The sequence below is a fragment of the Haliotis cracherodii genome, unplaced genomic scaffold (genome assembly GCF_022045235.1).
Source record: "Haliotis cracherodii isolate W230 unplaced genomic scaffold, xgHalCrac1.p SCAF_11, whole genome shotgun sequence".
Classification (NCBI taxonomy): domain Eukaryota; kingdom Metazoa; phylum Mollusca; class Gastropoda; order Lepetellida; family Haliotidae; genus Haliotis; species Haliotis cracherodii.
The window spans coordinates 24,945,985-24,967,367 of record NW_027266266.1 but is presented as its reverse complement, the minus strand read 5'-3'; the positions used below and the strand labels follow the sequence as shown (position 1 = coordinate 24,967,367).

The 21,383-nt window shown below is 39.8% G+C and overlaps 1 protein-coding gene across 1 annotated transcript; it reads left to right on the top strand.

Annotated features, from left to right (window-relative positions):
• The first annotated feature begins 356 nt into the window (after nt 1-356).
• LOC139455635 (G-protein coupled receptor 143-like) lies at nt 357-10,955 on the top strand. The gene is made up of 8 exons (XM_071237190.1): nt 357-706; nt 1,213-1,319; nt 1,841-1,929; nt 4,369-4,461; nt 7,034-7,146; nt 7,865-7,973; nt 9,073-9,166; nt 10,700-10,955. Exons 1-8 carry the CDS (start codon nt 424-426, stop codon nt 10,928-10,930), a joined length of 1,119 nt encoding a protein of 372 aa, XP_071093291.1. The 5' UTR covers nt 357-423; the 3' UTR covers nt 10,931-10,955.
• The last annotated feature ends 10,428 nt before the right edge of the window (nt 10,956-21,383 follow it).

Genomic DNA, 21,383 nt, shown 5'->3' with positions numbered 1-21,383 from the left:
GTGTTTTTCATCTTATATTATTGAAAGTCTGCTTATCTACAGGTCATATCATGTTCGTTCATATTTCAATGGTCAAGTTAATACCTTGGCTTATCTCCGGGGTCAGCTTATCTGCGGTCATAAAGGGTATATGAAAAAAATATTCTCAGCTCTTTGATTGTATTTCATTTAAAGTTTTAATTGAGATTTCATGTTTAGGAAAAAGAGCAACCTTAAAACACATTTGTTTTTTTTGCCTGTGTCTGTTGGCTGTGAAAGAAGACATTAACTTGATCTGGCCTTACCATGCTTACTAAACACTATCAGATGCCTTCATTGCTGGTTTCTTTTTCAGAACTAAACACAGTGGGGCAATGGACTGAAGAAATATGAGGCCTGCACAGTGACCTAGGCCAACATTAATATCACAAGTCGCACAAGAAAATGTCATACCCACTTTATTTGTTATCTTGTTGTCATGGCGACAGTGATGGTCATTTAATCAACTCAACATTATCACGTGATCACCTCATTTTTACTGATGACATCACTAATGTGTTTTGCATTATATCGTCAACTTTGAGTTTATTGGGAGTTTTTTATCTACTACTGCCTAGAGGCAACCTTGACCTAACCACACCTTTGACCCACACAAGAATATTGACAGGACCGTCTCTCAAGTCAACAGTTTTGTCACTGTTTGCTGCAGATTGTTTGGCTGCAGCAGGTGAGACAGCCATAGTCAAATTTTGTTCCATCTCATTAAAACCAGATATTTTACTCAGATGTAATACGTCTTTGTGTGAAGGACACCTCCATCAGAGGTTCTGTAAGGTGTACTTTCTAATCAGCCAATCACTGTGGACTCTTCTAAATTCTTGGTACGAGTGATCGAAAGCATTCAGACCAGCCAGCATACCTTATTTCAGGAAATGAAGTTAAACAGCCAGTTCTAAATGTAATTAATAAAGGCCAGGCCATTATATTGTTTATGGTGAAACCTTCTTAAGGATGTCTGTGAAGGAGCTTTTGAGCATGTCAAGATGACTGCTTTGTCACCCAAACATTTTAATACTTATGATGGAAATGTCATAAGAACTGTTATATACTGATAAGAAAATCTATTGGAAAGTTAAAATCTGTAACTTCAAACTATTAAGATTTTTTCCAATGTCCGCCTTTTGAACAGGCACCTGAGGGAGCATTTGTGGTGACAGTGCTGTGTTGTTGCAGGAATCCTGATCCGGTCGTGTGTGTGGCTGGCAGGGTACCCAGTACCTGCTTCCTACTTAAAAGGAACTCTGGAAGAAAACTCCTATGTTTTCTGTATTGCAATCAATGTGAGTGAATAACATCAAAGTAGGAGTACCTTGCAAACAGAAAACATGGATACCTGTGCTTAATGTATCCCTGCAGTCAGTCCATTTCCTTGTATTTAGCTGATGGAGGTGAGGTGAGGTGAGGTGAAATGAGGTTTACAAACAATGTGTTCAAGGTTATTGCACTTCTATAGTGATATGCATGCATGTGTGGGTGTGGCTGCTTGTGCTAGTCCAGACTAATGCCAGTGTTATAGAGCTAGCCCACTGAGATACCATGCCACAGTTTAACACGAATATCCACTCAAAAACAGTATACTGAATTCGAAATTTTCAACATTAGAATTCCCCAACTCACTGTGTCAAGCTCCTCACAGAGAGATAGCCCATTCATGGAGCTCTCTATACTATAACATAAGTGTAACAAAGATGTCACATACTGTGAAGGAGCTTGTGAGAGTGTCTATGATGGTTATCACGTCAGGTAACTAGAGTTATCTCCCTGTACATGCCTGCTGCTAACACAGTGTCTTTCTTCACAGGTTTGGATCCAGTACTTCTATGTCAGCACCTACTTTTGGAATCTCAACTTTGCACTGGAGCTCTTCACATCACTTAAACACTGGCCAAAGTTAGTTGTAATTAGAACTGTCATCATTGGCAGTAAAGCTACAGTCAGATTTCTCTTTTGAATCGTGGTTTCAGGTGAAGCATGACATTTGCGTTAGGCACAAAATCCATTTTGAGAGAGCCTGCTTTGTATTTGGGGTTGGCTGTAGAATATTATGGTCAATCAGGTGTTGTTCTAAATGAAATAAAAATGTGCATTTATTGACAAAATAGTGTGATATGGATATATTTTTAAACTACCTATCTCACACTATGCATTTCTTCTTCGATCCTATCTAGAAACATGCTTAAAACCATGTTTCCAGCTTTTAAGACAAAAAACACTTCACCAAAACACACCCCAGCATCTGTATGGTTACTGACATACAACGAAGTCAATTATGTGTTCCTGTGCACGGTAACCGTACATGAGTTGGTCACGTGTGTATCTCTGCCAACTCATTCACTTTCTAATTACCACCGTGTATGGACGTGTTTCTTAGACCTAGAATAAATTTGGGGTACGTTTTTGGCGTTGTTTCTTGGACTGCTACGTCCTTCATGGAAAAGAAGGACAAGCTATGTCTGGCATGTGTAAGGGTGCCGACACACGTTTTCTACTTCAGACCCCGATACATTGTGTTGTGACTGTCGTGTGTTACCTTTGTGGTGTGCTGAGTGTCATATGTTGGAAGACTCTGCATTTCTGCTTTACCATCAGAAGTGCCAGCGGAGAATGGTTGGTCGAAGTCTAAGGATTCTGAAAAGAAAGCTAAGTCAGCTAAGAAGGCTACTGTCACGTCCAGTCATTTTGCTGCTCCCTCAGCCACCCCGATGCCTGTTTATCAGTTTCCAATAATGCTGTTTTCAACATTTTTTTGACTGACACACAATTGTCTTCACACAATTTGACCCCCAGACCATGCCTAAAGCTCCACTCCCTTCAGACGTTTGGTCTCCTACGCACACTATTCCTTTGACAACTACGTTGTTGATGGTGGCTCCTGCTCTAAGGATCAGCAATCGGGTTCGGGGCGACGCTCCCGCACTCCTTCTTGATGAATCCGCTCTCCTTCTCGACTATTGACTGATGGATTACCACCATCAACAACTGGAGTGGGACTATCGTAATGAAACATATTCGGATCACCCATGTGGATGACAGGGCTACCTATTCCCATAGAGATTCAAATATTTGTCGACCTGGTTAGCCATACCGGCCAGTTTACTTGGATTATCGTTTGAGTGCTGGCTATAGTCGAAACGTGGTTCGTTCTCCTCTTATTGACCAATCTCATCATGACGACTGTTCTCAGTCCCCTCCTCAGGATTGACTTTCTTCGCCGGATTTAGATCATGAAGTCGTCATGCTCACAGCCCTTCTCACTCTGTACAGAAGTCTCCAGTTCGGGCTTCTCCCAGTTCGGCTGGTGCGTCCCTACTTCCTCCTACACCAATTCTTCCTACAAGTTAAGATCATCAGAATGCGAACCCGTCTTTTGATTTGTTAGTTCGGGCGGTTTCGAAGGCTCTCCCACAGCGCTTTGGATTTTGTCGACCCCTTTGCTATCTGGTTCGGATCCAGCTCCAATGCCTTCCCACTCTGCCTTCCCTGGCTCTGCTGTCCCAGTGGTTGAGACGGCTCCTCTCCATCTGCTTCGCTAGACAATTTTTAACCCTAAATCTCTTCCCCACTGGATCGCTGACAAACTGCAGTTACGTAAGACTACTTCGGCTGCTGATCATACTTTGCCACTTGTTTCTTCTATTCTGTCTGCATTAGAGGCTCTTTCTGCTTCACTCTCCCAACAGTCACAGGAGGATGCCTTCATAGAGGTACAGTGCTTCTCATGCAGGAGTCGTTCTCTTATCTCATCACACTGGCTCAGTCACAGCCCTCTGTCACCGTGGTGTACAACAGCACTGTATCTGGGATGACCAATTTAAAGCCAGGCTACATCAACTCCTGTGGTCGTCTCGTAGCCTGTTCATGGACCAGATTCATGGGTTCAGATGGATATATCTCATGGTTGTTGTCTATACAGGCATCATTTTAAATTTTTGTATAACTTGTATATTTATATACTTTTCCTATCCCACTCGCGAAACGCCAACCCGACCATCCCCACATCTCAGTTCCTCTAGCCTGAGAATGAGTTGGCATAGATACATGCATGATCAGGTCATGTAAGGTTACCAGAGAGATTTGGTCAGTAACCAGAGGAATGCAGGGGTGTTTTCGGGTGAAGTGTTTTTCATTTTAGAAGCTGGAAACATGGTTCAAGCATGTTTCCACATAGGATCGAAGAAGAAATGCATAGTGCGAGATAGCGTAAGTATATAAATATACAATTAATACTAATATTTCCAATTATAACTTGTAACTGGTACTTTGTACCATGGCACTGTTACATGTTGACTGATGTGGCCAGCTTGGATTAATATGTTGCATTATTATCAGGACAGCCTGGACAAGGAACTTGCTGGGCTGGGTGCTTCCTGGGGTCGTGTGTTTAATAGGAGCTGTAGTGGCCTTCTACCCTTCACTAGACAGGTGAGAGCATTCCTCTCTTCACTAGACAGGTGAGAGCATTCCTCTCTTCACTGGACAGGTGAGAGCATTTCCCTCTTCACTGAACAGGTGAGAGCATTCCTCTCTTCACTGGACAGGTGAGAGCATTTCCCTCTTCACTAGACAGGTGAGAGCATTCCTCTCTTCACTGGACAGGTGAGAGCATTTCCCTCTTCACTGGACAGGTGAGAGCATTCCTTTCTTCACTGGACAGGTGAGAGCATTTCCCTCTTTACTAGACAGGTGAGAGCATTCCTCTCTTCACTGGACAGGTGAGAGCATTCCTCTCTTCACTGGACAGGTGAGACCATTCCTCTCTTCACTGGACAGGTGAGAGCATTTCCCTCTTTACTAGACAGGTGAGAGCATTTCCCTCTTCACTAGACAGGTGAGAGCATTTCCCTCTTCACTAGACAGGTGAGACCATTCCTCTCTTCACTGGACAGGTGAGAGCATTTCCCTCTTCACTAGACAGGTGAGAGCATTTCCCTCTTCACTAGACAGGTGAGAGCATTCCTCTCTTCACTAGACAGGTGAGAGCATTTCCCTCTTCACTAGACAGGTGAGAGCATTTCCCTCTTTACTAGACAGGTGAGAGCATTTCCCTCTTCACTAGACAGGTGAGACCATTCCTCTCTTCACTGGACAGGTGAGACCATTCCTCTCTTCACTAGACAGGTGAGACCATTCCTCTCTTCACTGGACAGGTGAGACCATTCCTCTCTTCACTAGACAGGTGAGAGCATTTCCCTCTTTACTAGACAGGTGAGACCATTCCTCTCTTCACTGGACAGGTGAGACCATTCCTCTCTTCACTGGACAGGTGAGAGCATTCCTCTCTTCACTGGACAGGTGAGAGCATTCCTCTCTTCACTAGACAGGTGAGAGCATTCCTCTCTTCACTAGACAGGTGAGAGCATTCCTCTCTTCACTAGACAGGTGAGAGCATTTCCCTCTTTACTAGACAGGTGAGAGCATTTCCCTCTTCACTAGACAGGTGAGACCATTCCTCTCTTCACTGGACAGGTGAGACCATTCCTCTCTTCACTAGACAGGTGAGAGCATTCCTCTCTTCACTGGACAGGTGAGACCATTCCTCTCTTCACTAGACAGGTGAGAGCATTTCCCTCTTTACTAGACAGGTGAGACCATTCCTCTCTTCACTGGACAGGTGAGACCATTCCTCTCTTCACTGGACAGGTGAGAGCATTCCTCTCTTCACTGGACAGGTGAGAGCATTCCTCTCTTCACTAGACAGGTGAGAGCATTCCTCTCTTCACTAGACAGGTGAGAGCATTCCTCTCTTCACTAGACAGGTGAGACCATTCCTCTCTTCACTAGACAGGTGAGAGCATTTCCCTCTTTACTAGACAGGTGAGACCATTCCTCTCTTCACTGGACAGGTGAGACCATTCCTCTCTTCACTGGACAGGTGAGAGCATTCCTCTCTTCACTGGACAGGTGAGACCATTCCTCTCTTCACTGGACAGGTGAGAGCATTTCCCTCTTCACTGGACAGGTGAGACCATTCCTCTCTTCACTAGACAGGTGAGAGCATTTCCCTCTTCACTGGACAGGTGAGAGCATTTCCCTCTTTACTAGACAGGTGAGACCATTCCTCTCTTCACTGGACAGGTGAGACCATTCCTCTCTTCACTGGACAGGTGAGAGCATTCCTCTCTTCACTGGACAGGTGAGAGCATTCCTCTCTTCACTAGACAGGTGAGACCATTCCTCTCTTCACTGGACAGGTGAGACCATTCCTCTCTTCACTAGACAGGTGAGAGCATTTCCCTCTTTACTAGACAGGTGAGACCATTCCTCTCTTCACTGGACAGGTGAGACCATTCCTCTCTTCACTGGACAGGTGAGAGCATTCCTCTCTTCACTGGACAGGTGAGAGCATTTCCCTCTTTACTAGACAGGTGAGAGCATCCTTCTCAACACCATATTGTTATTGTAGTGTTATTGTGTTGTGTGTTCAAAATAGCATCAAACTTAAACGTCTCTGATAGGTGTGAATATTATTGTCTTAATGTGTGTGTGTGAACAAAACCCAATCTCATTAAAATCAGATCTTAGTTCTCTGAGGACATCCCATTACGGGTCACGTCAGACCGACCTTGCACGAACTTTGACCGACCAATGGAATGACCAATCTCGTGCTTTATGGCACTAATTTCAAATTGCGACTAGGCTTCGAAACATATTTTGACAAATTCTCTATTCCAAATTTGAAACCTTAACAAATAAACATTCTGGAATGGCTAATAGATGGTCGAGATTGTAAGGATTTAGTCGTTAAACCCGTAACTATCTTTCGGAATACCCCATGTTAAAGTTTTCGAGATTGCATGATTAGAAATCACATTCCGACTGTCACTTTCATAATCTGGTAAGCGACACACTAATTGGTCGGATGAAAGGTCGTTCTGACATGACCCCAAATGGGATGTCTTCAGATCTTTGTTTAGCGGTAGCGAGAACTAAGGTCTGATTTTAATGAGATTGGAACAAAACTTGTATGAAGCTCACAATATGGTGTTGTCTTCAGATGCTACGGGACACGGAACCTGGAATGGACAATACTCTTCCTCTCCGTCTTTCTTCCGGTTTCGCTGGTCGTCATCATCAACCCCATTATATTCCTCTATGCCACAAGAACCAGTATGTACCTGTGATTATCTCCCTTGAAATATTGTTAATACTTGTCTGTACACAGCATATTACTCTAGGCCACGAGACCCAGCAGGTACCTGCGAGGATCTCACTTCAAGCATTGTCAGTACTTGTCAGTACACAGCATGTTACACTAGGCCACGAGACGATCTCACTTGAAGGTGTTGCACATTAATGTTGCCATTAATTTATGTAATCTGAGCACTTTGTCAGAGCACTGGTTTTCCTTCAGCTGGAACCAGGCAGTGGCTTGCTTCATTGATTAAAACTAGCAACTACAATGCCACAAAACGATCGTAGCACAATGACAGTCATATGTCTATGTATTTGGGAATTATGTATAACCTTAGGGCTCATTTAACTTTGAGGAACGGACTCCTGAATTCTAAAAGTGGGCCGTTCTATGGTAATAAATAATTACCTGTCAAGTTTTAAGATGTTTGAAGTTTTCTTTTGTTAAAGTCAATTGGACTATGCTGTGGATCATGTAGATGTCTGCCTATTCACACACAACAGTGAAATTCTAAAAAAGTTGTAAACAGCAAGTAATAAATAAAATACTAAACTTGCTCCTGTGTGATACCAATTTTATGAAACTCGTGAATGGTTCTGGTATCTGACTCACTTTCACCCATTTCATACGGGAGCTCGTTTATTATTCTTTATGTTGTTTGATTCATAACGTTGATGCATTCTTGTCTGTCAGTTCGGAAAGAGCTGATCTTCCACTCAGGGAAGTACACACACTCAGAGCGAGGACTGGTCGAGGCAGTACAACTCAAGCTGGTACTCATCTTCATCGTCTTCATATTTTGGTTAGTTGCCATCTTTAGAACACTTTTTAAAAAAAAGTATTTTAAAACATTAATAAAGTTATGAGAAACAAGAATATTTGGACCAAACCATATATGATGTTTCCATGTGTTTGCAATCTCCCAAGTCTTAGCTCACCTAGTGTTATAGTCTAAGGGAGATAACTCCCAGCAGGCTAATTCCTTAGCTAACTCTTTAGCTAGTGGAAAGAAGAGAAGGGATCTTCCAATATGTCTGCCTTCATGTAGACCATCAAGCTCGCAGGACTCTCTATACAATTGCTGCCACCAGTCAAAACTCCCCACTGTGATAGGTGACCACAACCATGCTTGGAGTTGAACTCGCAACCGAATGACCGTTATGTTTACATACAAGTGACGCCTGTCGCAACGCCAAATACACTTACCCCTGCTAAATTACTTTCTTTGTTTGTCAATTTGTATTACTCTTTCATTTAATCTATCATGTCATTGATATAGTAAGAATGTAAGAGAGAAGTTGGTTGATTTTCTGTTAGGCTGCAATCTCGAACCATTCTGATTATACAAACAACAAAGATAATCCATCTGGAAAACATGGTCCGTCGTAAACCTTTTCAAAATTAAATATGATGGCATTCTCCAAAACATAAACAAAAGTATGAACGTTACTACATTTGGGGTTAGAGGCCAAATTTCAAAATTCTTGTAATGACTGCGCCCACACTGGTGGCAGCGATGTTACCGAGAGTGTAACAAAGGTGTCACGCGCTGGAGAGGAGCATGGTAGACCATGTGATCATTGCTAGCAGAATACTCTATTGCCCACTACACTTCTGATTCCATTATACATCACCTAACTGAAAGTCAAGTGAGCTTATGGCATGGCCTGTTTGTCCAGAATCAATTGTGTGTTTCAAACATCTTCCCAGAAACCACTGGACCAATGAAACTTCAAATGCATGTTCCCAACAAGTTGTTCAAGATGTTCTCTGATGTTCAATATGTCTACCACGGCAGCCATATTAAGAAACCTATTTAAACTTGGCCCAGGTTTCAATGTAGACACCCCTTTGTTTACGTAAACAAAGATGACACTTTCACTCCTGACATGTTTTTTCAGCTGGACACCCAACATCATAGCCGCCATACTTGAGGGTATACCTGGAGAAGATGCCACATTCTTTGATGTTCTTCAGATTCTTTGGATTGTCATGGTAAGTCACTCGAAGTGGGGGCAGTCGGGTAGCCTTGAGGTTAAAGCGTTGGCTCGTCACGCTGAAGACCTGGGTTCGATTCCCAACATGGGTACAATGTGTGAAGCCCATTTCTGGCGACCCCGGCTGTGATATTGCTGGAATATTGCTAAAAGTGGCATAAAATCAAACTCTCTCATTTGAAATAAATTGCAAGCACTCACATGGCTTTTGATTTGCTAACCAAACAAATGTTTTGTTTTTGTGTTTCCTTAAACCAAAAATATTAGAAACCTCTGAGTGGGGCTTGTGTTGCATTATTGCTCTAAATGATGTCACTGATTGTTGGGGCGGTCGGGTAGCCTAGTGGTTAAAGCGTTCGCTCATCACGCCGAAAACCGGGGTTCGAATCCCGACATGGGTACAATGTGTGAAGCCCATTTCTGGTGTCCCCCGCCGTGATATTGCTGGAATATTGCTAAAAGCAGCATAAAACCATACTCACTGACTCACTCATAGGGTTGTCTACAGTTTTCTGCGTGTTAATCATTAAATAAGCAGTCTGTGGAGTAATTACAGTTGACGCGGTATATGAATTAGCATCAATTTTGAAGGCTGTACAGGGGTTTGCCTTTACAGATGGCGATATACGGTATATTTGTTGATAAGAATTGACTACAATACTTTTTGCTTTTATGGTGATATAAACGTAAAAACGAGTGTGCACGCTTTGCGGATTTACACAACGTGAATTTACACAGCTTGCACACTGTTTTTTAGGTTTATATCCCCATAATGCAAAAGATATTGTCCGTTCTTGAATTAATCATTTGGGTTTTAAGATTCTTTGGATGATAGTGTAAGAAAATATCATAATATGTATTATGTAAGAGTTATAACACATATTTGTTTCCCGGAAAACTCTGTTGTGAAGTCCATTCTTTGTGTCCACTATCACATGGCTGGAACATAGGGCTAAAATACTTTATCATACAACCCATCTGTTTAAACCTGGTTTCACTGTCCAATAACAAGTTTTATTAAGATCCATACATCAATGCACCGTTTTGTTATACCTTCCACCTGAAAGGGTGGGGGTATATAGTTATACAAAGGAATTCGTTCAATTTGTTTGCTTCAACATTTGTGCGACCCATAATTTCAAAACTACTTCATGGATCCGAGTAACTGGGCTTGGTCACATGTTTCCGGTGCGCATGCGCAGACCAGGGGTGTGTTCAGGCAAGCTTTTTTTTGTTCTCCGGGAACACATTTTACGAAGTTTCCATTACCTTTCGGAAATAGAGAGAGATAAGCAATTAGTATGTGTCCGGATAAGTATAACTGATATTTATATTCTAAAAAATAAATTTCATTTCCGAAATACATGCTATTCATGATACTATCTGACACAACTATAAATCACATTTTCTTGTGGACTACCCTAAGATGGATGGCAACTGTATCAGGCTATTTGTATGGACTTAAACATTATTGAGCATGGCTACAGAACCACAGTCGGATAATATTTTCTATAACACATCCATGTTGCAGGCCATCTGTAATCCGTTCCAAGCACTTCTGAACTGTCTCGCATACTACGGATGGCCGGGATGGAAGGCATCGTGTGACGCTGTCACAGACTTCCTCTGCCACAGGAACAAGACAACTGTTGAGGAGAGAAGCGCTCTGTTTCTCTCAACATCATGTGACAAGAATTGCGAAGCTACTCCCATTCTGACATTCAAAGGTCGGAGAGGGAGTACCTTCTATACAGACACATGACTGCAGTGAAGTGGAGTGGCCCAAGATTCAAGTTTACAAGTGTCAGTGATGTCAAAACATTGAGGATATTTTACAACCTCAGAGATTGTACACATTGTGTATAAATACTGCAGTAAAGCTGATAATATGCTGTGCAGAGTTGCTTCCCTTGGGCACGCCAGAAACCTGTGATCGTGGGTTTGAATCTGGTTTGCCCCAATTATGTTTCTAGGTTTGTCAGCACCATACTCATGTTTGTGGGTTTCACCAAGGTGGTAAACATCAAAGAACTGCATCACTTCGGGCTTTCCTCCCACACCAAGCTGACATGCCGTGATATAACTGGAATAGTGTTCAAAGTGGCATTAATCCAAACTCACTCACTCACTGATAGCGTGCTTATTTTTAAAGGTTAAAATACTGGCAAGCAACACTTCTTCATTGATGAATATACACATCTAATTTGTGTATTTATGTCTAACAAAGCAAAATTTTTTACAGATAAAATAAACCTGATACTCACTGTCAGAAAGACCAACTGGGGATTTCTGATATACAGCACCATGTACATGATTTTGTCATTTTGCTATGTAATGGTTTCATGTGCAAGTAAGGACAAGAGATTCTACACATTACCAGTACTTGCTTGTGATGGAGTGGAGATGTAGTGTCCCTCTCAGGCAGTGACAAAATAGCAATACTAGATGAGTGGAACAGATATGTTAATCTTGACATTTGCTGGTGCCATGTCTGTCTTGATAGATTTCTCAGACTTGATGAAAAGTACCCATATATACCCAAGCTTGTTGCAAAAGGGGTGGGATCGACTCGCTGATTTGGCTGAGTCGATCCCAGTCCCGTAGATCGATGCTCATGATGTCAATCACTGCATTGTCTGGTCCAAACCGCTGTTATATGCCTTAATATTGATGAGTGTGGTTTAAACAGCAACAAACTAAATAAACAACACATGTAGATAGAAATATCTCCAGCATCCTGGCACCTGTGGATATCCAAGTTCAGCTAACCATTTCCATTTACATACCTCGCTAAACTTTGAACTGGGATAGTGCCTTGAATCCATTCAGAATAACTCAATCCACTTAAGAATAAGGACCCGTGAAGATTCCGGGGTGGAATAGGTCTTCAGCAACCCATGCTTGCTGTAAAAGGCGACTCTGCTTGTCGTAAAAGGCGACAAACGTGATCGGGTGGTCAGGCTCACTGACTTGGTTGATTGCGTGGATCGATGCTCATGATATCAATTACTGAACTGTCTGTTCCAGACTTGATTATTTACAGACCACCTTCACATAGCTGGAATATTGCTGAGTTCGGCGTTAAGCAACAAACAACCAAAAACTAGTTGAGACTCACTCAAAGATACGGACATGTTCCAAGAGTTTGTGATGTTGATTTTATTAATTGTTCTGCAGATTGTAGTTTGATACAAGTGAATGAATGTCAGAAACTGACTAGGCATACAAGCATTAGGCTTTACCTTTTTCTTAATGTAACAGTTCCATTTTGTTGATTGGATTGTCTGGTCCAGACTCGATATTTACAGATCACCGTCATATAGCTGGAATATTGCTGAGTGCTGCGGTAAACAACAAAGCAACCAACCAACTTAAGAATAAGATATGTGACCAACCATGAGATAAGGGACCTTATGGGTGAAAGATCACATTTTGACTTTTCATTATATTTTAAAACTTTAGTATCTTCGGAACACAAGTATACAATTCACAAGCTTCAATTCATATATATTACGACCTGTGAAGATCTGGGGTAGAATAGGTCTTCAGCGACCCATGCTTGCTATAAAAGGCGACTACGCTTGTCGTAAGAGGCGACTAATGGGATATATAATTGCCTTGATCACGGTTGATGAGTCTTTTTATGTGGATTGCATCTTAAGAGTTTTCTGGATTTGTAGTCTTTGAGGTTGTGGGGAGGGCTATGTTTTTGTCCAACTGGATACTGTGGTTGTCACAGATACTTGAATGTTTCTTCACCCTAAATCATTACTTATGGCAATATTAATATAGTCTATATGAAATGGGATTACTCAAATGTGATGTCAAGGAGAAGGTTCATAACAGGCAGAGTAGTCCACTTAGTAGTCCAACTAAGCAGAACAGTCCATTTGAAAGAGGTATTAAAAACTGACAATCTTTATGATATTTGAAATCCTGTTGCTCACGATGCTACTGTTCCCAATGCACACATGGATAAATCAATCATTATCCACATGGCCAGGCTGGTTACAATAGTAGCGAGGTGCAAATGTAAAGTGTATGTTACATTCAACCAGTGATGTAAGTCTCTTACTTTGTGTATACATGTATAATGTATCAAGATTTATACAAATATGTTAACCCAACTTGTGGGTATATATTCAAGATTTTTATTTGATATTTTTTGTTGTATTATGAAGCGTGACTCAAAAAGAATATATTTATCCCAGTTTTGTCACTATGAACAAATTTTTCTGCTTTTTGTTCTTGTTAATACATTTAGAGACATTTAAAGTGCCTGAGTTTGTTGTTGAATAATATGTGTTGTTATATCTAGTGAAGATGTTGTTGTTATATGTCTATATGTTTCATGGAATGAGTATATCTGTGGGTACTATAATTCATCAGTATGTATAATGTTATTAAATATTTGAATATATTAATTCATATCATTTTGGAAAAAACTTTTTATTTTGATTGAAAAACTGTTGTTTATGTTCACAAGGGACATAGTCATATTGAAATACAGAAAGCGGAAGCAATTGTCTAATGACATGTTTTGTAACTGTTCTAAGCTATTTGGATGCATTCTTTATTGCAAACTTATATTTCAGCAGGTATTGGTGGTATTTTATCTGCATGAAACCATTATCTTTCCAGTCTATAATTTGCTATTTTTGATTTTTAGATTTGTCAGCAAATTTACACTAACAACCTTAACTAATGTATCCACAAACAAGGAGCGGGGAGACATAATATTATGCTTTGAAGTAAAAACACATTCTAGTTTTTCAGGAATGGAGAGTTGTTTGTCAAATATATTTTATACTGAACCCAAATTTCAATTAATTTATATTTGGAATTGACGGAACTATTATTTTTATTTGACAAGTGAGCCCCCATCGTGTAATTTGAGGACCTCTACACCACATGAGGATATGGTGTGAAATGAACATTAAATATTTTCAAATATTTGCTTAATCCTTCTAAAAGATAATATGTATATAATGTTGTGTTACAGCAGGTTACCTGTAACAATACAAACTACAAACATGTGTCTACAACTGGATTTACCTTTTGAACCTGCTTTCCATGCGATTTGTATATATTGTGATATTTGTGACCTTGATGTATCGTTTCACCACTAGTAAACATATATATCCTTGTTCAGGGCTCTATATTTCTATTAATCCCCATCAGCATGTATTTACAACTTGCAAGCAATTGATATAATACTACGAAACAATGAAGTGCCGTGTACAATGCATTAAAAATATCAGTTCGCGATGTTGACTGAATCCCGGATCCTCCGTTTGGAGTCGCTGCCCTTAATCTTCTTTCTGTCGCAGGAACGCGCGGGAACCTGTCTACTCGAGACAATGTTTTGTCAAAGTGTAAAAGTAGGGATGTGTTTTAAGTATAGGGGAATATCCTCTAAACTCTCCATTGGACTTCCATATCCTTTAGACCACGGAGGCGTGTTCCCCATTCTGAAGTTGGGGCATATGTTCGTAGGGACATAAGTATGATGCGTGGTTTTACTATGTTGTCACAACGCCATTGAGAGTCCACACACTAATGTCATATGTACATGAAATAACGTTATCACAACGTATTTCAACCTTCAGACAACTTTGGCTGACGTAATATTATAACATAGTTTCAACGTAAAATACGTTCCCAAAACGTAAAAATATGCAACCAAAACGTAACTACAACGTTGTAACAACATGAAAATGACGTATACATAACGTTGTGACAATTGTTATCTGGGCAGCTCGATTATTTTTCTCACAGAGCGGTAGCGAGCACTAAGGTCTGATTTTAATGAGACTGGAATATTGTTTACATTGTTTAATTTGGAAATAAATGATATATGCATATCATTCATGCCTGTTAAATTCATTATTATATGCTGAGAATATCTGCCAGCTCATACCCATCAATGATTGGCTGGCTGACTGAGTCATACTCCAAATCTAGCGGATTTGTACCAAGGCTAACCAATACATTCTGAATAAAGATGGAGGCCGGGACTTTCATGAAGGTGCTATCCATAACCTTTTGTCTTCATGGTCTTCTGTGTGAGTGTGAGTGAGTTGGCCGGTTATCCTCTCTTACTGTTCTCTACACAGGCCCCATGTTGAGTGTGGACAAAGTATTGGACCATCTGTGTGTTAGAGTGAGTTTGGTACACAGTATTTTTACATGATTTTAACAATATTTCAGTTATACCGTGGCATGTTCAGCTTCATATGTGAGGCAAGCCAAATGTGATGCAGTCTCAGACATATACCCCTTTGGTCGTTGGTGGTTTTGTTGTTTAACGCCGCACTAAGCAATATTCCAGCTATGTGACGGCGGTCTGTAAATAATCGAATCTGGACCAGACAATCCAGTGATTGATATCATGAGCATCGATCCAAGCAATTGGGATTGATGAACCCCTTTGGTAAAACCCAAGAGCACGAGTATGGTGCATACAAACATTATCAGGACAAAATATGGGATTCAAACCCATGATCATAGGCTTCTGTCACACCTGAGGGACACAACTTTGCATAGTGAATTTTGGTGCAGTAGACGACTGGGCCACCTGTGCCCCTCTTTGTGATGGAAGAAACTTGACCTGCATCACTGCATCTGCTATGTTTGCAAGTGATGTGACATACTGGCAGTGTGAAATATACTCAACAACAAAAGCTCCTGTGACACCAATATTTTTGTGTATATTTCAAACAAGTAAAGTTTGATTTTCAATATTGTAGTAAATGTATGGAATCAAGTCACAAAAAACGCAACTGCTACAGAAAAGCATGGATTCCATGCAAAAGCTGACTTTTATGCAAGCCCCACACATTTCACTACCCAAAAATGGGTAAACAAACGTGCGTTAACGGGATTCCATGTGCATTGTTTAGCATCGTGCTGACAACAACCACTCAGAATAACAACAAAATTACGCAATTATTCAACATTACGAAATGACACGCCTGTCCGAAAATGAGCGTCTGCGAGCCATTGGTAAACTTGAAGCAGGATCGAGTCAACGTGATGTTGCAAGACAATTACCTTTCATGTATTACCTTTCAACATGACAACGCCCGGCCTCATATTGCTCGACTTGTTCAGGATTCTCTTCTACAAAACAACATGAATGTCATCCCCAGGCCGGCTCACTCCCCTGATCTCTCAACAATCGAGCACATGTGGGATGAGATGGATCGGCGACTTCGACGTCATCCACGTGTTCCACAGATACTCCAGGAACTTCGAAACATGCTCCAGCAGATATGGACAGATATCCCACAGGACTTTGTGCGACGCCTGGTCCATTCCATGAGACGAAAATGTGCTGCTTGCAGCGCAACCAGAGGTGGACACACACGCTATTGATTTGTAAATAGACATTTTGGCATGTTCATGGGTTGTTGTTTTTTATGAAAAAAACGCATTTTCTGAAGTCAGTATGGCAAATTAAACCATTTGAACACTTACAAGAGTCTTTTTTATGTTGCAAACCGAAATTGTTTCAGATTTGGTACAAAAACATGACTTTGCATTAAATCTTATTCAACGCCACAGGAACTTTTGTTCTCAGTATATAAGGTAAATAGTAAACAATATCTGTGATTGATACTGATTACATTAATTGACACTAATCGTATGGTTCAAAGTGGCGTTAAACCCATCTCACTCACTAATCATATGAATCATCTTGACAGTTTTCAGTAAACATCATTTACATCTGGGAAAACCAAATAATATCTTGTAAGGCTGTCCATATCTGTTTCTGAGTTTTCCCGGAATTCTCATTCCAAAGTGAAATAATAAAACGTTTTCGTATTAATTTTTCCCATCCAGGGAAAATAATGCCCCGATGTGATGAAGAAATATATTACTCCCATTGCACACTCATAAAAAAAACAGCTCTTCAAGCTATGTTTATTAAAAAATTGCTTCCAGCAATTCGATTTACGTCATAAATTAATTTAAAGACTGGTACCAAGTCTCTTAAACTTTAAAATGTCATTAGAAAAGTTACACAGTCAGTAAGAAACAGTATAATAAAACGTTTTCTTTTTAACCTATTTTGCCCACCCGCTCTGTTGCTGGTTGAGGATGGAGAAGAGAAACACACAAACAAGATATGGAGGGCTGACCACATTTTGATCAGGGGGCATACATAAAATATTGTTTGCTCTGTTTGTTCGTTTGCTGCACTCAGCAATATTCTATCTACGTCATGACAACCTTTAAATAATAGTGTGGACCAGACAAACCTGTCATTGATATTATGAGCAAGAATTTACAGGATTATGTACATTTATAAATGAGTAGAATTATTATGTTTTGAGATGTCTTTATTCGACATCACAAATGATCTGGATCTGGAACACAGAACAGGAAACAGAACAAAACACTACTCATGGTTCTGTAGTGTAAATAATCCTCTATTAACATTGAGGTACAATGACACACAATCAACAAAGTCACCAAGCCTGACCACCCAATCCATTTTAGTCGCCTCGTTTGACCAGCATGTGTAGCTTGTAAGCAACTCTCAGCCTGACTGCCATGTTTAATTAATATATTTGTTTTGAGACAACATAGATTACGTACAGATAAATAACACATCCTGAAGGATAATACTTTTTAAAGGCATGAAAAGACAACCTTTTTTTAATATAAATAAAGGTAAAAAAACGTTATTAAGTGTCAATTAATGTATTTAACTATATAAGCCTAGATCTATATACAATGTTAATGTATTGAATGAAAAAGATTGGGACAAAAGTTATTAAATGTACAGTAGTTGTAACAGTAGTTGGCACTGAACATCTCCTTTTACACGAAACTAATACTGAAACACCGTATATGATCATATATGGGTGCAGCGCTTCTGTGCTTCTAGCGCTCAATATGCATTTGCGACATAAATCGCAATGTGCCGGCTTCAAACTCCTCAGCAGGGCACTGCCATTGATATTTTGGGGACAGATGCTGTGTGGAGCTTAGTTCAATAACGGCAAATACAAAAGACGAATCCTACAAGTGAAAAACAAACATGTTATTCTTTTTAATTTATACCTTGATTGATGTATCATTTGTACTCACATAATAACAGCAAACCCCATCTTCTCGCATGCATTTTAATGTTCCGCATTCAATTCCAAATAAATAATATATTTTAGTCTTTCACTCGAATCTATCTACAAAATAATTCAGCTTTTGCAAACACCTTCATCAGCAGAAGGTTGGGTGCAGACTAGATCTAAGAGATTCATCTGAATGAAAACATTGTATCTCTGTTATTGGTAAGATTATCCATGAGATTTTTCATCATATTTATTCTCCAAGTTATCGTGTTCACTTTTGTTTCGTGTTCAAACCTTTGGCTTTACTTCTTCCAGTGAAGTATTCGCTTTCGCCATTAGGCCTAGGCCTAGTAGTAGGTCTACACTTCATGACATGACTGACTTGTGTCTACACCAGCGTCCGATTATGATAGCCGCGATCGGATCATGATAAGAATCGAATTAGGTAACAAATTCGGAGTATATCATTCAACTATCGGAACATGTTTTGGCACTCGGGAAACATAATCTAGTTTCAGGCCTAGCGATTGATTGTCGATTGAATTGATAGAGTTAGTGCTGTTTTTCTCCCCTCAGTTTCACCTTGGTATTCAAAAGACACATGATTCATGCATACTTTGAGCCGACACATATTTTTCTGGGAAACTGTTTTCCAAAGAGAGAAAACATTGCTTTTAAAACAGGCATGAGTTTGAAGCATATAAACGTAATTTGGGGCAATGTCGCAAGTCAATACAACAGCCTGGAAATATCACATTATTTGTTGTAAATTATATATTGAATTTGTTTGCTGTTTGAATTATCAATATCATACTCCAATAATATGTCACATGGATCTTTCTTAATGCCCTTCAAGGTCATGTTTGTACCTATAATGGTACATTACTGCACTAATCTAAGTAATCTACCATCAACAGGCGTGATGGTCATATACACAACAATACAAACTGTTATTACTATATTAGCATGATTAGTGTTAAAAGGCCACCACCTTCATCTGTGGTGGAGTAAACATGTCACTTTGAGCTCAAATTTCATACCCAAAACATACCACAGCCCATGTTGTAGACAAAGCATAACTTGTCTTTGTTTTACATATGTCCTTTAATAGCATGAAATTCTACCAAGTTTAACAAAAAATTAAACAAGAAGCTGACCTTGTTTGTTTCTTATTATTTTGTCATACAGAATAGTTGACTTGACTTATTGTCATGTTGTTGGGTGTTAGTCAGTTGTCCTCCTTTGCCTTTATGAGCGAGTCTATGGATTCTTTTCTCAATCTAATGACTGAGTTTTCCACACAATATGTCGTATATGCAGTATCGGGATATGTATTGTATTGTGGCTTCTGTATCGAGATGTGTATCATATGGCGTGACACCTGTATCATGACATCCCTAATCATTTGTACTATAAGTATTAAGATTTTACTGTTAGGTTCACTTAGCATGTTGATATCAGCTTGCATAATTTAAAGACATTGCACATCTAATATCTGACATAATCTGTTACATATTTATGTTAATTGTTATGTATGAATATCTTTCCAGGCTACGTTTCAGTTGCTGATTCACCTGGTGAAAGATGGCTCAAGGTCCTCCTAAAGTAGTCAACCATGTGTCAATAGTGAAGAAACTGTCTGTGTATATTCCCCACTTCACAGACATCTTTGATGAAGAGTCATTCTACATCTTTGCCTTCCTGTTCACTGTTACAACAGTCATCGCTGCCATAGTTCTTGCACGAAGAACAACACTCAAAGACCATGGTCATGTGGACTAAGAATAAGATTCGGAAGGAATGATACAGACGTGATACGCTATGTATGAACAGAGGTGATACATGTATCACACTGTTGTGATGACGGTTCTAGACATGGCCAAGACTTTTTGAGAACATTCAAGATTTTGTTCACTTACCAGCAAAAGCCCACCTTGAATTCTTAACTACTTTAAAAATTGAAGTGGAAAGATAAAAATGCATATTGACAATAACTGCAATAAAAAGCTTAATACTGCAGTCTTGCTGAAAAATGTAAACATGCACTGTAAACATGGTAAACAGAAAGAAATTCATAGATACTGTTGTAACAAATAATTTTGTTGTCATAAATACTATTTTTAAACAATTATGTTTGACCAAAGTTTGAAAATTTACTTGACTGACCATGCTGTCAAATTTGCCTATCATTCAAGTATTTCTTAATGGTGATTGTGTCTGCTATTATTTTCAATTTCTTTAGCACAAGCCTGATCAGATGTGTATTGATTAATTAATAATAATAATCAGCATATTTATAATCCACACTAAAGCATGCTCAAAGCGCTATATTATTACCACATTATTATGTATTCAGCATGATAAACTGTGAAAAATGCATTTCATTATACAAGTATTGTCAGTGTCCAAGACAATTGAATGTGTCTGGTACTAACTTAATCACATCATGATCATGTCGTATTTATTTTTCAAGGTTGTGAGTATAACAGTACTACATATATGTTTATCAGTATGTCAGCCACTTTTATTTGATTTTCTATTTTGCTGTGCAGTTAGGTAATATTGAAAGAGAAACCTTGTAAGCTGGCATTACTATCTGTATAAACCAGGGCTGGCTGAAAAGTTTTAAGCCTAAGTGGGATATCTCAATCGGATTGAAACAAACTTTTGCCACCAACAAAGTACAATCATTTATTGAATCATAGACATAAGAACTGCAGATTCCTGACGTCCCGTGACAATTTATGCCTTTTTGAAGCAGATCCCGATTTGTAACCATGGATCACTTTCAACCAGAAACCAAAATTCTGTCTAAACAATGGAAGCATCCGGAATCACCGGTCCCCCAAAAAGCCAAGTCAGTTCCTTTCTGCTGGAAAGGTGGTGGCTTCAGTCTTTTGGGATTCCAAGGGTATTCTGCTGATTGACTATCTTGAAAAAGGCCAGACTAAAAATGGAAGATATTATGCTGACCAACTGAGATAGTTGCATGAAGCTATCAAAGCTAAGCGACGGAGAATGCTGACTAAAGGAGTCCTGTTCCACCAAGACAATGCTCCTGTTCACAAATCGGTGGCTGCCATGTCAGCGATCCTGGATTGTGGCTTCGAACTCATTGACCATCCCCCTTATTCA